Genomic DNA, 17,829 nt, shown 5'->3' with positions numbered 1-17,829 from the left:
GATTGGAACATTCGGCTTTAAAATATAAAATCATGTATACACTTATTCGATTAGTAACGAGGGTAAATTTATAGATATGTGAAATGCAAAAGCATAGTAGTAAAATACTTCTCTTTCCTTGCACGTTATTTGTTTTTTTTGTTTGTTTGATTTTTTTTTTTCTTCAAATTTATTTAAAAACTATTCTCTCGATAAAGTTGCTCCTCTCGTATAATGAATGACTTACGCCTTACTTTAGAATTCTAAAAATTTTATTATGGTGATTAGAGACCAAGATTGTCTCTTCGAATATAATATAAATCTACCTTCTCGCTTGATTTGATCATAAATTTTCGTTCGTTACAACTCTTCCACTCGAGCTAAAAGTCAAACTTACAGTCTACCTCCTTGGCCAAGAGGAAAAATATATTCACTGCACTATTTGCGTGCTTGAGCGCCGTAACAGCTCAAACAATCTTATATGTTGTTCTCTCGTTAATGTTGAAAGTTTAGCGCAAGGTTAGATTGACGTATCCACCCGTGAAATAGTTTATCTATAGTATATGTATGCACTGCACTGCATATAGCAACATTACTAAGGTCGAATTAATTTCACGGTCATACACATTTAATGCACATTTCGTATAAACTTTTACTTAAATTAAGATGCATAAATTTGAATGCTCAAATTTCAGTTAAATTTTCATTTGAATTTTAATTTCAATGCTCAAGTATAACCAAGGATTAAATATTAATAGCAGGTTAAAAGTCTATCCCAGCAGAACTAATTAAAGCCTCGGTTACGAAGATAATTCGTCACTTTCAAATAAAATTAACGGTCGGATATTTATTTAAAAGCTATAATCGTGTATAATTATATAATTACATTTTAAGTTTGCAATGTCAAATTAATGCGCATTGCGAAATGTCGTGGCATAATATTAGCTCTATATGGATACTTTGCCGATTCAAACTTATTGTGCACAATATTATTAAATCATTTCGAGTATTACCGTAGGTCTGCAAAATTTTCGGGACACTAACACAAACGCGTATTGGTGCAAAACTACTGCAATACATCGATCGATCATCCGCTACGCTTTGCACCCTTTTGGGACTATGTTTTATTGAAATTCTGCCATTAATATAAAAATCGATCCTATTCACAATGCCATAATAAAGTTGATTTATTACTTATTCGAGATAGCTGAGCTTCGCATCGATCATTATAAAGTAATGTTTCAATTAGTCATAAAGCCGGAAAATATAGATAGCCTAAGAAAAACCAAAGGAAAAGTGGCTTATACGTAGTGGGCCGTGTGTCAAACTCATTTGCAATTATTCTTCACAGAACTTTGATCTTCGCGAGTCCGATCCAAATGGTTTGTCCGTCAGATCCGTTCGGGGGTCGCAATGTCGTACAGAGTGAGAATCTCCCGAATTACGAAGAGGCCTTGAATATGCCTGTCCTATCACGGCTCCGTCGCTCACTCACCGATCGGGATTCCTCGACCTCGTCGTCAGCGACCGCCGCAACTTCCCCTACCTCGAGTTCGCAAGCGAATCGCGCATGGAAACACCGACGCACCAGAAGCACGGATCCTCAATTTCTGGCCTCTTTCAGGTACACGCCGCTTATGCGCCGAGGCTTATCACTTTGCTAATTTAAATATTCACTATTGAGTCACTATTGTGAAAATCAATGAATTTATAAAGCCAAGGAATTGCAGCACCCAAAACACTTTGAAATTGCATAAAAATCAATCAATTTTTCGCTCTCCAAGATGCAACTATGAAGTGTTAAATTATTGTGTAAATAACATTGAAATCAAAAAAATCGCTCGATAAATCAGCGTAACACTTATTTGCTGAAAATGGAAACAATATGAATGTAATTAGTAAGTACAACACTAACAAAAATTTATTATAATATTTCTTCAAGAGATTCTTACATATTTACACCCTCAATATTACATTTAATTATGACAAATCTCAGGGGAAAAAATAGCTTATTATTATTATTATTTTTAGTATTTTCATTGATACATGACCAATAATATAGTCGATAATGCATGAACAAGTCGCGTGACAAAGGTCATCCGACAATACACCTATGATTAACACATTAAAATTCTATAAACCTGTAACTACAATATATATATATATATATATATATATATATATATATATATATATATATTACAGATTAATTAATTGTGATAATAATTGATATACGTATATTAACCATTGTAATTTATTATCTTTATTGTGCTTATATAAGATTTTCGTTAATAGGATAATGAAATTATTGGGAAAAAAATCTGTATTCTTTAATAGCAATATTAAACTTTAAGGATTTTATGCCCTTTAAGTGAAGACTTAAACAGTTCAAGTTCGTTTTATCAATCAATAGTACCTTATTATTAATATTTTGATATTTATATTATTGTCTTCATTTATGTAATTATATAAAAGAATTGTATAGATTTATCAATCCGTACTAATTGCTATTGACAATAGCCCAAGATTTTATAATTGACACATTATTATGCAATAATTTATTAAATTCGCTAAAAATTAATGGAAATTTAGTATACAATAGACGTAACGGAATTTATAACAAAAATATATTAAATTTCTGAAAGTATAGGATAAATAAATTTAGTATAAACAAAAAAATAATAATACAACCTATTCATTTGTATTTAAGTCAACCACATTGAATCAAACTAGGTATTTAAATATACATAGAAGCTCTTTTTCCCGTATTCAACAAAAGTTAAATATTCTTTTTTATTTTTCAATATTCTCGTGTTTTGGATCAGTCAATCGGTTAGTGTTAAATAAGTTTCTAGCAACGTTAATAATTGTTTACAATAATTTAAGTTTCACATGAAGCTGGCTGTTATAAAACCAAAAAAAAAAAAAAAAAAAACAATAATAGAAATGAAACAAAATGATCATCACATGAATAATTAGAATTTTATTTCAATCGTTAAAATATTTAAATGTTGTTTAAATGTTATTTAAATGAAACAGAGTTACTATGTCATATTTAGGGATTTGTATACAATGAAATCTAAACTAATTTGAGTTAATTTTAAAATAAAATGTTATCATTTATATTTATTTAATATTTATTAACTTTAAAAGTCATAGGTCGTAAAAATGTAAAGCTACTCTATGTTTTTTTTAACCTTAAGTTTTCAAAATTATTTCAATATATTTAAACTTTAAGGAATTCATTTTTATATTTATTAAAAATGTTTTAAAAGAACCAAACGTCTACTATAGCTACAGTTATGATTAATTTGTCGTAAACAAAACAATACCTATTTCTATTATAACATTTTTCCAATCGCAAATTTCAATGCAAGTTTCAATGATTTTTTTTTTATATTTGCTTACAAATAATTGAATACATCATTTCTTTGTTCGGCAATCCATTTATTAAGCTGGCCTATTCATTTACTTTATCCAACTTTTTTTATGGTTTTTCAATTGTAAAAGCAACCAAATTCTGGCTTATGATTCTGCTTATCATATAAAAGCCAAGAAATACATAACAAAAATTTTCACATACGGTAACAAAATTCTCTGCTTTGTCCAAGTCCCTTAAAAAAAAAAAAAAAAAGACTCGCTCAATCTCATCCCAAGCAGCCTAGAAAGTTATAAATAATTTACGACGAAGAGACACGAATCGAATAATTTTCGAAAACCTTTGGAGCATCCGTACGAAAGGGCTCCAAGACCACCCTTCCCGTCCCACCCTCTCGACACGTTTTTAACGAGTTGCATCGTTGCAACTTTAAATTATTCGATTTAATCTAGCCTTCGGTCCCGCAGCTCCACTAACAACCAAACGAGCCGCACCGAGACGACGATATCGCTTCCCTCGTACGACGGGCTCACCGTGCCCGTAGATTCCCGCAGCACTGCCAGTCACTCGACCGACGAACGTTGTCCCTTCCTCAGGCTCGACGAGCTCTCCACCAGATCCTCGACTTCATCGACGGAACACGAAGTCGCTGCAGCCACGGTCACAGTCGTCGCCGCAACGCATGGGACAACTGAAGGGGTCCGTAAGCTCGTTATTATCGCACGTGTTGTCGCCTGATGACACGCTTTTTCAAATGTTTATATATGTGTGTGTGTGTGTGTGTGCGAGCGCGCGCGCGTGCGTATACATGCCTGTGTATATCCTTGCTCTAAGACGCTACTTAATTTTGCCTCCGATATAATAGCCTTTTATAATTCGTTGCTAATTGATGGATTTCGCGCGAAAGCGGCCGAGTCAAGCTAATGAGTTTGTTAATATATATATATATATATATATATATATATATATAGAATAGCAGCCACTGCTTTATTCATAAAACTGATTGCATTTAATAAGGTAGGTACTTATTATGAATGTTTTATTTAATGCGAATATAAAGTAATTATAGCTCGCCAACACTTTTGCCGAAATATTGTCTAAGAGTCTAATTAATGTAGAAAATCGTAAAAAGTGGTAAGATTTGGGATGTAGTACCGTAGAATAATAAAATTGAGCAACAAGGAGGAGTACGTGATAATAAAGTTTGTGCTATTGAATAATAGGAGGAAATACTTTAGACGCCCCACGACTTCGTAACAAAGTTCGTGTTTTAATTATATCAGTAATTATAATAATCTAGAGCTGAATCTGTATTTGTGCCTTTTGTATTAATGAATGCAGATGCGAGATTAAAGAATTTATATTATTTTCTTAATCCATCATCCGCAACTCTTAATGATCAAGTGAATGTAAGGGATATTAAGTGTATTAATTGTGCACGTTTTTTTAATTAGGTCAAGACGATGTCGAGGCTGACGCGCTCGCTGACCGAGAGGCGAAGCACGCCAGGATCGCGAAGACACGACAGGGAACTAAGGAAGAGCTGCACCGATCGGATAGACACGGGGTGTCGGATAGCCGGCGTCAGGCGTTCGAATATTAATATTGAGACGTCGTTGTAGGGTGCCGAGGAGGACGACGAGACTGTCGTGTGCGACTCGACGACAGTGCCGAGAAGAGATGAATATTAGTCGCGCACGACTCGAAGTGAAAGTGAGAGTTGGAATTTTATTCAAACTTGCCGTGAACATAGCGAGATTTATTTATCGAATAATGAGCAATTTGTTTGAGCGAGACGCTATCTTTTATATTAAATGGATTATCAGAGTAATATGACTTTCCTTGCACGTAGGAAACTTTACTTTGTTTGACAATTAAACGTCCACTCGCTTTGGTAAATTATATTTACTTTTAATACACATCAACGCGTCAATAATTATTATTTCACATATTCCAGTGTAATTGGCCTTTATGCTTCAAGTTTCAGCATATTAATGTAAATAAAGCATATAATAAGGATTAATTCTTTGGAATGATTAAAGAAAATTAGTTTTAGTAGATCTGCCTATTAGATCGTATGTCGAGCAAATAAACAATCTCATTGTTATTTGAGCTATTGTAACAGGCGATAACAATCGATTTATTTAACTTTTCAATATCTTATTACATTAATTCATTTACATTTTCGAAACGACTAAAAGAAAGAGTAATGGAGTACATTGATATTCTAAAGAAAAAGCTCATGTTCGTATATCAGTTTTGAGCTTAATTCTTATTTGGCATTGAGAATACTTTATTTTGGTTAAAAAATACTATAAATATGGTAACAATGTTTTTACGACCTCTTTCTCGTTTTAAAAAATAAAGTTTATAATATTTATAACTGATGTTATTTTTTCTTTTAGTCGTTAAATAAAATAGTTCAGTAATGCAAAATTGGCAAACTAATCGCAACGTTTCTTTCCCAAAAATATTGTATTAATTTCTTGCGAAAACACATAAAAATGTATTTTGTTTTAAAAACTTATTCATCTTAATAAAGTGATTTGTTGCATAATATTGACAATTATAACCTAATATGCAGAAACTGAAATTTTCATTATATTCGAATAATTGTGATAATTATTTTGAAACGTTTCAAAAATATAATACTTTTTCTTTTATTAAAAAATAAATCGAATAAAAAATCATTCAATTTACGTATATGTATAGAATATAAGAACGTTAACAATTTTTTATTATAATCTGTATAGTAATCGAAATTTTTACAAAAAGCTTAATTTTTAATTTTATATGCAAACACGTATAAATATTTATTAAAAAAAAAAAAAAATTTTGCCTCTTATTATTAAGTCACAAATTTTATAAAAATTACTATAAAAATTTTCCATTATTCCAATCATAATTTATTTTTATTGCTTCCTTTAACGGATATTCGTAAGTAACCGAAATCTACATTACATATTGACTATTATGAACGTAATGAAAATTATAAACGTAGAAAGACCTTTTACAATTTAAGAAAAATAATATTCACACATTAAGCATTTAAATGATAAAAGTCGTTTAACAACGAGAGTGTGATATGTGTTTCAACGAGAGTATTCATTGTGTTTTTTTATTCATTCAATAGCACTTGACTTTATTAGTCGATGTAATATTATAAAGATAATGGACTTCTATACAATTTTTTTTGTAGTTAAAGAAAAGTTTCGTATAATAAATGTATTCTATCGATATTTTTGAGCTGTAAGGATAATCCAAGTACTGGCATTCAAGCATTAATTTTCCTCACAACTATAATAATACAATTGTCTAAATTTCATTTAAATATTTGTTATATATTATTGTTAATCGGTTATTAATGGTTATTAAGATATTATAATAGAGAAATGGATTTTACGACGTAACAATTAGAAATTCAAATAATGATGGAACATCAAACTAAGATATAATAAATCAAGTATTTGTATTTAAAAATACGTGTTCAGTGGTAGATTGTAGGCAATCGAAATCTTGTCAAAATTTACCAATAATTGAGAATATATAATTTCCACTGATGACTGAAGAATAAATGTAATAGGTGTCAGAAAATAATATTTTTCATTTTTGTTTGCTTTTTTATGCATTCTATAGTGGAATGTAAAAAGTACATAAAAATTATTTTTTACAATATTTTTTTAAACGACAAAAATATGCGAATTAATTAAAGAATATGTGTTTTATGAAAATGCGAAGCTTTCCTTTTTATTCTTATTTCTTAGATATTAAAATCATATTCTGCTTGACGGTGTATTTTAGAAAATTATTAAATTATACGAATATTTAAAGTACATGTGTATTATATTTATTTATTAAATAGACCAAATTCAACTTGCGTGTACTAAATATGAAAATAATTTAATAATTTTAATTCAAATAAATTTGAATGTTTCGCATTTCAGTATGTCGATCGATGTTTTCCAGCCTGTTTAAGGGCCAAACAAAATAAAATTCATTGCGGCCAGAATTGAACATGATTCACTACTTCCATTAGATTCTACACAATAAAATGTGAAATGTACGAAAACAATTAGTAGTATGAAAAATAACCACGATAACCACGATCTAGTTCAACAATAATGAGTATAAAACAACAAAAAACAAAAATTAACAAAAACACACACAACGTGTGTGTGTTTTTAAAAAAAATTTTTTTTTTAATTTTCTTTATATAATAACTTCATACATCGTAATACATTTATAAAGCGTTACAATACTGCTGCAATCTCATAACAGAAAATTGACCTTTGGGTCAAAGTCTAAATGTTTTCAAATTAATCCAAAAAATTTGTCATAAATCATAAAAATTTGTTATAAATGTATATAAGTGTATATTATATAATTTTAATTACAATAAAATGCGTCGAAGTGCTTGCGCCTGCTTCTTAGGAAAAAAATACGGCTGTGAAAATTTTGAGCATTCAATAAAAATGAAAGAGACAATTTTATTCGTAAAATTATCAAATTATTCAAATATTTATGAAAATAATAAAATCTTGGATGTTTATTTTCTCGAATAGTTTCTGTTATGTCGATTTTGTATCTAACCGTGAAATATGACAGATCCAAAGTATTTGCAGTTACATTGCAATGTCAATGAGCAAGAAGTAATTTTCGTGAGAAAATTATCAAGAGTATACCTGCATACGTATAAAGGAATAAAAAAAAATTCCACATAAGTGTGCTTCGGACAATAGAACATTTAGGACGACGAAATTGTTTCGCAGCCAAATAAATAGTAACATTAAATTATGGCAAAATACTTAAATTTAAACGTTAAATATTAACTATTTAAGTTTAACTATTTGCAATAGTCACGTAAATGTAACGCAATACATTCTAGCATTATAATAGCCTCAATTCGTTGAATATTCTTATAAAATTCGATAAGACAAAAAATTTTGAAAGTATTTGTATAATAATTGAGAACATATATATGAAATAATGAAAGATTACTGCAACTGCTTAAGAAGACAAAAATGCTGAATGCGCTTAGGTCAACACTAAATTTTTGCATACAAAAACGTATTTATAAATCGTCGATGTAAAGGATGGGCAAGCCTTGAACCTTAGAAAAATAACGAATTTTTGACTTGTATAACGTAATCAACCGATAAAATACGTATTCAAAAATTTTTGTAAAAATAACATGTAAAAACCATATACGATGCATGTGTGAAATATATATGGGGAATATAAAATTTGTATGAAATTGTAATTGTTTTTTTTTTTTTTTTTTTCTAAATTAAGTAATTTTTAATAATAGTTAATAGTCTATGGAAATTTTATATTATCAATATTTGTACAATCAATTTGTACGAATGTTCAATAAAATAAAATTTGTTTCAGCTTTCATTATTTTCATTGATTAATGAAATTAATCCCTTAATTCAATTGTCATAGTCATGAGAAATATTATTCTTTACCATACGATCTTTATCACTTAACATCTATATTCATTTAATGTTTATAATAAAATTGTAATTATTATAGTGTTGTTAAATAAAATTCGATAATAAATCAGTGATGAAAAATTTTTTCTTCAATTATTTTAATATTGTTACCATTAAATAAATTAATAATTTAATCTAAAATATACTTTTCTCGTAAAATACAACCATAAACTTTACTTTACATTATCAATTTATTATTTATAGCTATTTCTTTAAGTATAAGTGTATTTATTATATTTAACGATTCGGTAAAGAAAAATATTTCACATCCCGTACAAAGAATCAAATTCTCCTCATTTCAAATATTATCTGATAAAGGGAAATATTAATTAAACTAAACTTTACAATATTTAATTAAATACATGATTTTATAATTTTTACCGGGGACATTAATAAATTACTCTTTCTCGTTCTTATCCATTTCATAATTTGTTAATTAAAAAGTTTTTTTTTTATAATTGGTACCTTAATTATTAAAAAAATAGTTTATTTTTAGGTTTTTTAATTTTTAAAGGATATATTTTTCATTGCGAGTAATAACAATTGAACACGCGCGATAAATTACAAAATAATATAATATTTATTACATTATAATAATATTGTATAATCATGTACGTATATTATATAATATATATTTATACAGTTACCAAGTTTGTTTTATCCTGCATTCTAAAGCTTAAATGTACGTATATTTTAAACTAAACCATTGAATAATTAAAAAAAAAAAAAATTGATGAAACAAAAAAAAGAACGAACAGCGCAAGTACCACTTCGGTCAATTTGCTTGTTTATAGAAAAAACGAAATAACAATAATGTGTTATTTTTAGCTTGTTAGGGCTCGAAAAAAAAGTAATAACGACATCACGTTGTAACAACATAGTATATTATATAATATTCAATAAAAAAATGTTTCCGTAAAATAATTACATATAATTACAAAAAAAAAGAATTATTGATTAAAATAACGTACAATTTTAATTCAGTTAATTCTTTTAAATATTGCTTTAAGTTTTTTATTGATTAAATTATGTTTGAATATATATATATATATATATATATATATATATACATATAAATTCTGAAAAGAAAATTTTATTCAACATATTAATAGTACCATATAAATTTTATGAACCTATGATTCTGCTGAAATAAATTAATATTATAAAAACATTATCAAACGTTCGTATATAATCATAACTTTTATCTAATAGTTAATTAAAAATAGTTATTTCAAGAATGAACGAATTCCTGTATAATTTTTAAAATAAAACAAACATGCGCTTTACTACATTTAAAAATAAAAATCGTTTATCGTGCTCAATTAACAGTAGGCACCAAATATGTGCATGTAATGTAAAATCGATAAATAAAAATGAAAGCGATAAAAAGAACTATAGAAAACTTATGCCGTCTTTAAAAAAGTGCTCTTGTATAAACTAAAACCATAATACGAATTTTTAAGTTTATAAATTGTACCAAGAAGTGGGCGAAAACAAAAAGTATAAATGATATGAGCATTTAACTTCTAATGAAATTAATAGAAAGCGTATTGTCTATGAAATATTATTCTAAACAGAGAAGATTATAAAAAAAATATTTAGGAGAAATATTATTTCGTGCATCAAAATTTTAGCAACTTCATAATAATTATTAGTGATAATTTAATTATTACTATTATTGTTATTCCTAGCATTGATCACATCATGCTATTGTATGAGTAATACGAGTCCCATATTTCAATAAATGTTATAAAACACGATATATTTGCATTCTGTTTAATTAGTTATATTATTAATTTACCGAAAGTGAAAAAATAAACACACATTCTTTTTCAATTTAAATTTTACGCTAATAAATATTTATTTTAAGATACTAAAATGTTAAACATATTTTAGTATATACTATACAAGGTAATATACTATATGGTCATAACACGTATTTACTATAAATTTATAAAATATAATGAAATAGTTTAGCATGCCCTCTGCAAACATAATATGCTGAATTATTAAATATATAGCAAATTTATATATTGAAAATTTCATACGTAAGATTATTGTATTCGAAATAAATCTAACGAAGTGATTATACAATATTTTTTATGAAAAACATATGAGAAACAATTTGATTGTAGTGCATTTATAAATATTTATTTCAATTAGTATATAAATAACGAAAATTTAGAATCGTTCAAGATTTTGTTTTTCTCTGAATATATCTATCATACTTTAACATAAATAAACTATATTTAAGATGTTACGAACTGCTTAACAATAGTATATTTTTTAGATAATATTAGATTGTTATAATTTTACAGACTTTTACAGACTAAACCAAGAACAAATCAACTATGAAAAAGAAAGAATATACTTTTGGTGAAAAAATAATATTTCAATACATGCACGCAATTTTTTTTTTTTTTTTTACACAAACTTCTTATTTTACCACTATTTTTGGCTTATTCAATTGAAAAATAATTATCTATTAGAGTAAATTTTAATCATAATTATTATGAGGGGAGTTAACCAATAGTAGTTAAAGAATGCAATTTGAATTTTACATTCGATAAAATTATGCTATCTTATCGTTATCTATCATATTCTACATTAGTAAATACATAATAAAAATGAAAATTCTCTGATAATTATTATTAACACGTTTTCAAAATTCTAAGTACGCCACGCATAAATGTTGGCCTTTCATGTTAAAAACAAAATATAATAATTTCAAATAAAATAGTTATTATTACTTATCAATTAATATAAAATGAAAATTACTCATTGTATTTTTTTATTAATTACCTTATCGAAATTTATGCTTCATTAAAAAATGAAACAGAATTAAGCATTAAAAGCACTTGGACATAACCAACTAATTTAAATAAATCCTGACTTTAAGAACGATAGATAAGCGGCTAAAACGAATATTTTAAATGCTGATATAGAATTTTTTCTTAATTATAAATATAAATACTCAAAATAGCTGACAAAACTATTTAATTGATACTTCTGAATTATCGTACGTTTTTATCATCACCATTCTTAATTAAAAGGTTACTTTTATATTGGTAAATAAGCAATAATTAATAGAAGAATTTTTGATACAAGAAAAAGAAAGTATTTTACGATAACTATAATTTATTTCAAATTTATAATAAAAAAAATCTTTTACTTTTAAGCGATATATCCATAAATATCTATTAGCATTGCAAAATACATTATTTTAAAATAGTTTGTTTTAAATTTTATCTTTTCGCTATAAGTAATTTCGATATTAAAATATTATTATGTATTTCTATCGCATGTTTTCAATATAAAAAATAAATAATAAATATAAAAGTACGTAGAGTTATGTAAGCTGCGAAAAAGGTTAAAATTTACATTTCCTAGGCATATATTGTAAATTTATTAGAATTATTTTAATAGCATATTGTTGTATTTATATAATTATATATTGAATTTCAAATTAGTTTATTCATGCATATTAATATATTTCATACAATAAAGAATAATTTCTTATTTTTCAATTTGATTTTTCAAATTTATAAATAATTGTCTCTCATTGAGTCTTAAAAGTATACTGCATATACTATTTTCATAGCGCTAAAGAAAATATAATTATCGATATCAAATAAATAGGAAATGTATCGTGTTTATTGCATATATTTTTCAAAAACATACAATGTAATAATTCTATACAAGAATAACGTATTTGAATGTTATAACAGTGATTTTCGAACGAATTATTGTATTTTACATCTTTTAACGCTTATTAATATTTCTCATATCAATTGATATATTATTGCGTTATTTTATAATAATTTAATTCCTATTTCTCTCAGTAAAAATTCTCATGTGTAACTGAAAAGATTTAAGTGTTCTTAAATTTGAAAAGTCAATCCACTGTAATAGATACTTTATCCATTTATGAAGTCACAGAGAAATATATGAATGGCTTATTATCTGTTAAAAGAAAAATTTAAATCAAGTAAATTAAAGTAATCAATTATTTAAATTTTTAAATAAAATTTCATCATTATAAGTTGGTTTAATCACGTTTATTATGTAAAACATCTAGTTTTTTTTAAGTAAAGTACATATTTTAAATTTCAATTTTACGAAATTAATGTAAATTTGTATTTTTTCGCATACGTATATCGTAACATTATATACACACGCGCGCGCACCCAAACGCATATATATATATATATATATACATATATATATATATATATATATGTGTGTGTGTGTGTGTGTGTGTGTGTGTGTGTGTGTGTGCATGCGCGCGCGCGCGCGCGAGCGTGTGTGTGTATATGTGTGTGTATCATATGGCGTATTTTTCAGCATTTAAAAATTTAATTTAATAAAATGTAAAAGACAATTTTCAAAAATATCCTACGAAAATAAATAGCAAAAAAGTAAAATACTTTTGTTTGGCAACATTTGTTACTTTTTACATCAATTTCATAAAATTTTTTTATAATGTGCGTACGTGACAATGTCTGTGAATTTGATACACTTATATTCGTGTGTATATAATCACTCTATGTTCAATCATAAACATTCTTCTCTTTTTTTCACTATATATTTACACACATTCGCCCACCCACACACACACACACACACACACATCCGAGTATATATGTACTATGCACATGTGCATAAACACATGGAAATATACAAATGGATCTACAGTACAAGTATGTATAGTCACACGAATAAAGTATTTTATACATCAAATTGTACACACCGTGATGTTTAAAAATATCGAAAATTCATTCTTGTTTCAGTAAATTGACAAAAAAAGTGTCCCTATGCGACTACGTAATAAATATATAAATTTTTTCTTTTTTATTCAAAAAGTGCACTCTTATTCTTGCATGAAAATAGTTCAAGTGTTTTCAGTTAGTCAGACTAGCATAGCGTTGTAAACAATTGCATCAGTGGCTAGTGTTTAACAATTATACATTAAAACATAACGTTTATAATGACTTTAAGTTCTACTTAAAGTAATCATTTTATTCTTTCGATACAGCTGGTCTCGTGTAATATACTCTGTAATAAAGTGTTTTGCTTCTCCAAAGTGAATATGAGTTATCAAATTTCAATAAATAAATACCCTAAAAATGAAAGAAAAATATTATTATTTAGTGTATAATTAGTACTGTAGTAATATGTTTTGGTTTAGTTAATAGTACATCATTTTCGTGCATATTAAAACATGTTTATATTAACTACCACAAACATTGAAATTTAAAAGTATAATAAGATACTAATATTTTCTTACTGACTTGTATTTTTACATAAGTTTAGATAAGAAATTATTAAATATTTATAATGCTGTTAAGAATTCATAAATACCTGTCCCGGGTATTGGTGACTACCTGCATATACTTCTTCTTGAGAATCTCTTCTGTAGACCTAAATTCATTAAATTTTACAAATATTTTCATTTCTTCATTGATATTAATTTATTAATTTTTAAAAATTGTTAACTTACTGGTACGATAACGCTAATAGGGGTTGTACTTGGTTTAAATTCTGGCCTTGATTCCCCCGTAATGTCTCCACTTTCCAAATCCTCCCTAGTCTCGTAGTCATCCTCATCCTCATCTTCATCTTCCGACTCACTAATATGGACTGAAACTTGAGTTGTTTCTGGCTTAGACCATTCAAAATTTACTCCAAATCCTATATCATATCCGTCCGTAGCAAATTCCCAAAATAAACATGAGCCATCTTCGTGCGTTGGTACCCTAACAGTGACTATTTCTCCATGCCCAACTTTAATTACAGCATCTCCAGCTTCTCTTCTAATGGTATTTTTAAATTCTTCTACACCTTTATTTGTCCACATTTCCGCAGGTACTATTGTTGGCCAATCCTGAAGTATAGTGTAAAAAAACAAAATTTTAGAAAAATTCACAATACAAACCAATAATTCCTAACGTTAAATAATTTAAACATATTTATCACTCTTTCATTATCTTATCATAAATTAGAATTAATATAAGGTATAGCTTCATACCTGTGGTTCGTCAGAATCTTCATCATTCGAAACAGGCAAATCGGTCGACAGTAAGGGATCCTCTTCAGGTTCTCTGTTCAAAATTTCACTGTTATTTTGTTTCTTACCTGCCTCTTTTTCTTCTATAACCTCCTGATTTCTATGCAACTGCTGCATATATTGATGATAATGTTGTTCTTGCAACTGTCTGATAAGCACTCCCTGTTGTTCAGGATTACCAGGGTACTGCTGTTCAGCATATGATTTAAACTGAAAATATGTTTGCTGATTTAGTGCATCCTGTATCTGTCTACGCTGACTCTCCTGCTTTAATCGACATTTTTCTTCCTTCTCTTTTTCTTCCTCCAATTCTTTCAGCTTCTTTTCTTCTTCTGCTTTACGCACTTCTTCTTCCCTCTTTAATCGTGATTTCTCCTCAATATCACGTTTTTGAGCTTCCACAAATGTTTTAAAAAGTGGGCAAAGTTTGTCTAGGAGAACAATAAATCCCTCCATTGCTTCGTCTTTTGTTATATCCCCTAATGTTTGCCATGCCAATTTTCTATCTCTGCCAATAACATCCAAAACTCCCAATTCTGGGGATTTTTCAGGGCTATACTTACCATGAGACACTTGTTGCGTAAAAGCTACTAATTTTAATTTATCTTCGTATGATAAGTGTACAGCTTTGCCTTCTTTTTCTACAACATGAAAAACAAAATTTTAATAAATTGAAATCTTAGTCTCCACATGTATAGATAAAACATACGAACGAAAACGATTATTAATTAATTTCATATTATAGTTTTAAAAACACTTACAACAATTTAAAAGAAACGATAATTTAATATGAATATAAATGCTATTAAGAATATCGACAAAAGTTGAAAATAAGAAAAAAATTAATATAAGCAAAAACATTTAATACAGCATAATTTGAAAATTTCTTCTCATCTTCAACTTGATTTTTCTGTGACTAAAAAATGCTATGGAAGCTCATTGTTAAATTATTTATTTTAACGCTTAAATTTATATTTATAAAATTTATGAAATTATATATAATATTAGATTTATTATTTTATATGAGTGCTTAATTTATATAATTATTTATGTGCTTAAAAAAGCTGCTTCTTGTAATTTAAAATTCTTCAATATATTATAATATATCCTATTACATTGCAAATTGTACACTATAATACTCAGTATTGTTATCAAAATTATTTAAAAACTTCTATTCTTAAAAAATTGTGATTACTATTACTTGAATAATAATATTCATCACTATCGCTCTCTCTTTTCCAAGGTCTTCAAAAGACACGATCGTACAAAATCTTATAAAATTTGACAATTATTAGCTGACACGATCATATATAAAATTATTAATATAATTAGATATTGTAATCGATTGGCAAAATATAATTATATCGACAATATTTGATAATTACAATTATTTAATGATTTCTATATTAAAAATTTAATAAATAAGATTGTGCAATAAGAACAAAAAGAAAAAGAAAAAAACAAAATATTTTAAGAATTACAATGATTACAAGTTGAGCTGGCTATAAATTTACAAAAAAAAAAAAAAAGAAGATTCAGTTTTAATTCCTCTATTGTGATTAAAAGTATTAAATTCATGTAATTATATTATATGCAAATGTCTGAAGGTAATTTACAAATTTTAAGACAATCTGCATTTTCTATATAAAAAAATTTATAAAGTATTTCTCAATTTTATATACATAAAATTTTCTTTATTTAATTTTATCCACACGACGTATTTTTCATTAATTACGTTATTAATTAAGTTCATTAATTAAGCATTGAGATCAAATAGGGTCAATTAACAATACAATTACCAAAAATTAAACGACCATTCAATGAATTGTAGAAAAATTTCAAGTTTGGTCAAACATTAATATTGACAATGTAAGAATTTAAAAATTTATTTATTATAATAAAACGATGGAAATACAATGCTATCTTCATCCCCGATCCGTAATACGAAATCGTGTTAATTAAACCAAAAACATATATCGCAGAAAATTATTTCTGCCCTAAAAAACCTATTGCCTTCAATAAAAATAACCTTCCAGCAAAATAACGCCCACGGCTACATCTAAAGACGCCGAACGTTGATGATATTGATCGAGGCAATTTAATTGTAAATAATTAATAAACATTGTGCGATCATAATATAACAAAGCTGTCGATGTTCTATAGGCAACTGTACTGTAATAACGAGGCACCTGTCAAATACATATATACGAACAAGCCGTCCCTTTACCTTTATAAAAGTTAAGGGCGATTTTGTAGAGCTCGCGTATTTCGAAGCCCGACAAATGTGGCTCGAAGACATTTTGCTGTTCCTTAATCGCTGACGATTCCTCTCTTCCATTTACCGATAAATCGGCGACTTTCTGTTCGACAACGGCGACGTTCTCCTTCGCTGACGCCATTTACAAACGACGTACACACAACACTGGCACAACAGAATATGGATACTGAATAGAAACTAGCAAGACTGGCAAAGACACGTCAATTGCTGCTGCAGGTTAGCCAATACCAACTACCTAATGATACAAAATACCTGCACGTCAGCTGTTCGGGGCTCAATTAACTCAGTAGGGCAATTGTGTTGAGAATCTTCCACGAGAGGGAAATACTGCTCGAGGTCTAGAATAAGAAAGGGGAATGAAGAACAAGACGTTTAAACCCAAGCTGTTCCACTCATTCCCCAGTTAATTGTTAAGACAGCTATAAACTTTGCAAGCTAAGCCAATTTGGATTTTATTCCTTTATCCCACTATTATATTACACTTATTTTTCATCTGTACGTAAAAAGTATCGCATTTTGTACACTTATTAATTATACAAATTCATGGATAATAATTTAGGTATTTTATAGACATTTATATAATATAATAAACTACAAAGTTTTTTTCTTATTATTTTTTTCTTTTTTTCTT

General features: G+C 27.4%; 2 protein-coding genes across 2 annotated transcripts in view; one reads left to right on the top strand and one right to left on the bottom strand.

The window, feature by feature from the left end:
* LOC105368147 (uncharacterized) overlaps positions 1 to 5,278 on the top strand; it is a 41,289-nt gene extending 36,011 nt beyond the window's left edge. Inside the window, exons 11-13 of the mRNA XM_011507086.1 lie at positions 1,331 to 1,603; positions 3,811 to 4,057; positions 4,813 to 5,278. Coding sequence (XP_011505388.1) covers positions 1,331 to 1,603; positions 3,811 to 4,057; positions 4,813 to 4,980 — 688 coding nt within the window. The 3' untranslated portion in view covers positions 4,981 to 5,278. The remainder of the gene's footprint in view (positions 1 to 1,330; positions 1,604 to 3,810; positions 4,058 to 4,812) is intronic.
* Positions 5,279 to 13,659: 8,381 nt separating this feature from the next.
* LOC105368138 (Golgi resident protein GCP60) lies at positions 13,660 to 17,470 on the bottom strand. Its single transcript, XM_011507076.1, has 5 exons — positions 17,148 to 17,470; positions 14,882 to 15,561; positions 14,354 to 14,737; positions 14,215 to 14,274; positions 13,660 to 13,973 (listed from the first exon to the last, which is right to left on the bottom strand). The coding sequence occupies exons 1-5, from the start codon at positions 17,317 to 17,319 to the stop codon at positions 13,872 to 13,874; spliced, it is 1,398 nt and encodes a 465-aa protein (XP_011505378.1). The 5' UTR covers positions 17,320 to 17,470; the 3' UTR covers positions 13,660 to 13,871.
* Positions 17,471 to 17,829: the final 359 nt, after the last annotated feature.

Source organism: Ceratosolen solmsi, unplaced genomic scaffold (genome assembly GCF_000503995.2).
Source record: "Ceratosolen solmsi marchali unplaced genomic scaffold, CerSol_1.0 scaffold10, whole genome shotgun sequence".
Lineage (NCBI taxonomy): Eukaryota > Metazoa > Arthropoda > Insecta > Hymenoptera > Agaonidae > Ceratosolen > Ceratosolen solmsi.
This window is presented reverse-complemented; position numbering and strand designations above follow the sequence as displayed.

What these genes read in the sequence shown, in the direction of transcription:
- LOC105368138 (XM_011507076.1), bottom strand. Translation starts at nt 17,319, where the DNA reads ATGGCGTCAGCGAAGGAGAACGTCGCCGTTGTCGAACAGAAAGTCGCC. An exon ending in CTATTAGCGTTATCGTACCA is followed by an intron (nt 14,275 to 14,353) that starts GTAAGTTAACAA and finishes TAATGAATTTAG; the next exon opens with GTCTACAGAAGAGATTCTCA. An exon ending in GTCACCAATACCCGGGACAG is followed by an intron (nt 13,974 to 14,214) that starts GTATTTATGAAT and finishes TTTCATTTTTAG; the next exon opens with GGTATTTATTTATTGAAATT.